Here is a 1,265-nt window from a genome sequence, read left to right on the forward strand (position 1 = left end):
GCAGCTGATACGAAGGATCTCCAACTCACCCACAGTGACCTTCAGCAAAGAACTTCCGGCAGAGATATTCCTGACATACACCTGGCTGAGAAGGGTCCAGCACTCATTCGCAAGCGTTTCTTGGATGTCGTCGCATGTGTTCTTGAAAGGGAAGACACACAATGGGAAAATAGCTTATCGTCTTGATAGGTATATTATCAAAACTGGCGAGGAATTTTAAATTTAAACTGATCAGTGAATACCAAATAGAATATTTATTAATGATAATCATACCTTCACGAGAATGAGGGGAATTCTGGCAATATACGACCTCCACGTGATTTAGCTAGTGGGCAGTAGTGGTTTCGAATGGTGTGGACGTGGTAGTGGATGAGTCCTGTGAGAAATGATATACACATTTATGACTTACATGACAAAGGGGCAAAGGCTTAGATTAATCGATCAACCAGAATTGGTTTGAGCATGTGGGAACAAGCTGACTGACAACTTTCTGACATGATTCAACATTTTGTAAACCTTCGTAGCATTTTTTTCTTATGCTTCATAAATCCTAGAGCTCATTTTAAAAATTCTTTCCCAAACGTGTTTTACGTGATATCAAATAAAATATATTAATTTTGGAACAATGAAAATTATTGCTGTTGCCATTCACAATATTTATTGCTCTTATCATCAAGGGCACGCCAAACTTCCTTACTGAAACTAGTAGCGATTCGCCCCACATGTTGATTTCTGCTTTCGAAACAGGCAGTTTTTGGAAGTAGCCTGTGGGCTTGACGTTAAACGCACGGCCGGAGAGGCACAGGCCCTTCAGGTCTCCGAGGATGTCGGTTTGGGCCCAAACATACAACATATAACTGCAGAATTTTAGCTGTGGGAAAAGATCTGAAATGACGTGGACTATTTCTACAGCGGGATGTGACAATTCTGAACATTCAAGTTGATTTTTTTTCAAACTTGACTCTTTAAGCATACTCCTTTTCTATAAAATAAGCTTGCTAAATCGCAGCATATATTCCCGTATTATTTTCAAATATACACACAAACAACGTACCGCTAAACCCCGAGTTCCTATCATACGAATGCAGCTGGTAGTATCTTTCCATGCAAGGACCGGGTGAACGACTCCACCGGCGGATTCCACATTTTGGACAAAATTGGTAACTGTGAAAGGGTCACCATTCGACGAGAGTCTGGTGGAAGGAAACAGACTGTTGAGGTGTTGAAAGACTCAGAGACACAGTGTACATGATATGTTAGCATAG

The 1,265-nt window shown here is 40.9% G+C and overlaps 1 protein-coding gene and 1 long non-coding RNA gene across 2 annotated transcripts in view; both read right to left on the bottom strand.

The window, feature by feature from the left end:
• LOC119592125 overlaps window positions 1-136 on the bottom strand; it is a 3,464-nt gene extending 3,328 nt beyond the window's left edge. The window contains exon 1 of the long non-coding RNA XR_005230402.1: window positions 30-136. This is a non-coding gene — a long non-coding RNA (uncharacterized LOC119592125). The remainder of the gene's footprint in view (window positions 1-29) is intronic.
• Window positions 137-325: 189 nt separating this feature from the next.
• Window positions 326-1,265, bottom strand: part of LOC119591829 — a gene marked incomplete at its 5' end in the record, with an annotated part of 2,722 nt that continues 1,782 nt past the window's right edge. Inside the window, 3 exon segments of the mRNA XM_037940573.1 lie at window positions 326-376; window positions 698-871; window positions 1,055-1,193. Coding sequence (XP_037796501.1) covers window positions 326-376; window positions 698-871; window positions 1,055-1,193 — 364 coding nt within the window.

This window comes from Penaeus monodon, chromosome 29, assembly GCF_015228065.2.
Source record: "Penaeus monodon isolate SGIC_2016 chromosome 29, NSTDA_Pmon_1, whole genome shotgun sequence".
Classification (NCBI taxonomy): domain Eukaryota; kingdom Metazoa; phylum Arthropoda; class Malacostraca; order Decapoda; family Penaeidae; genus Penaeus; species Penaeus monodon.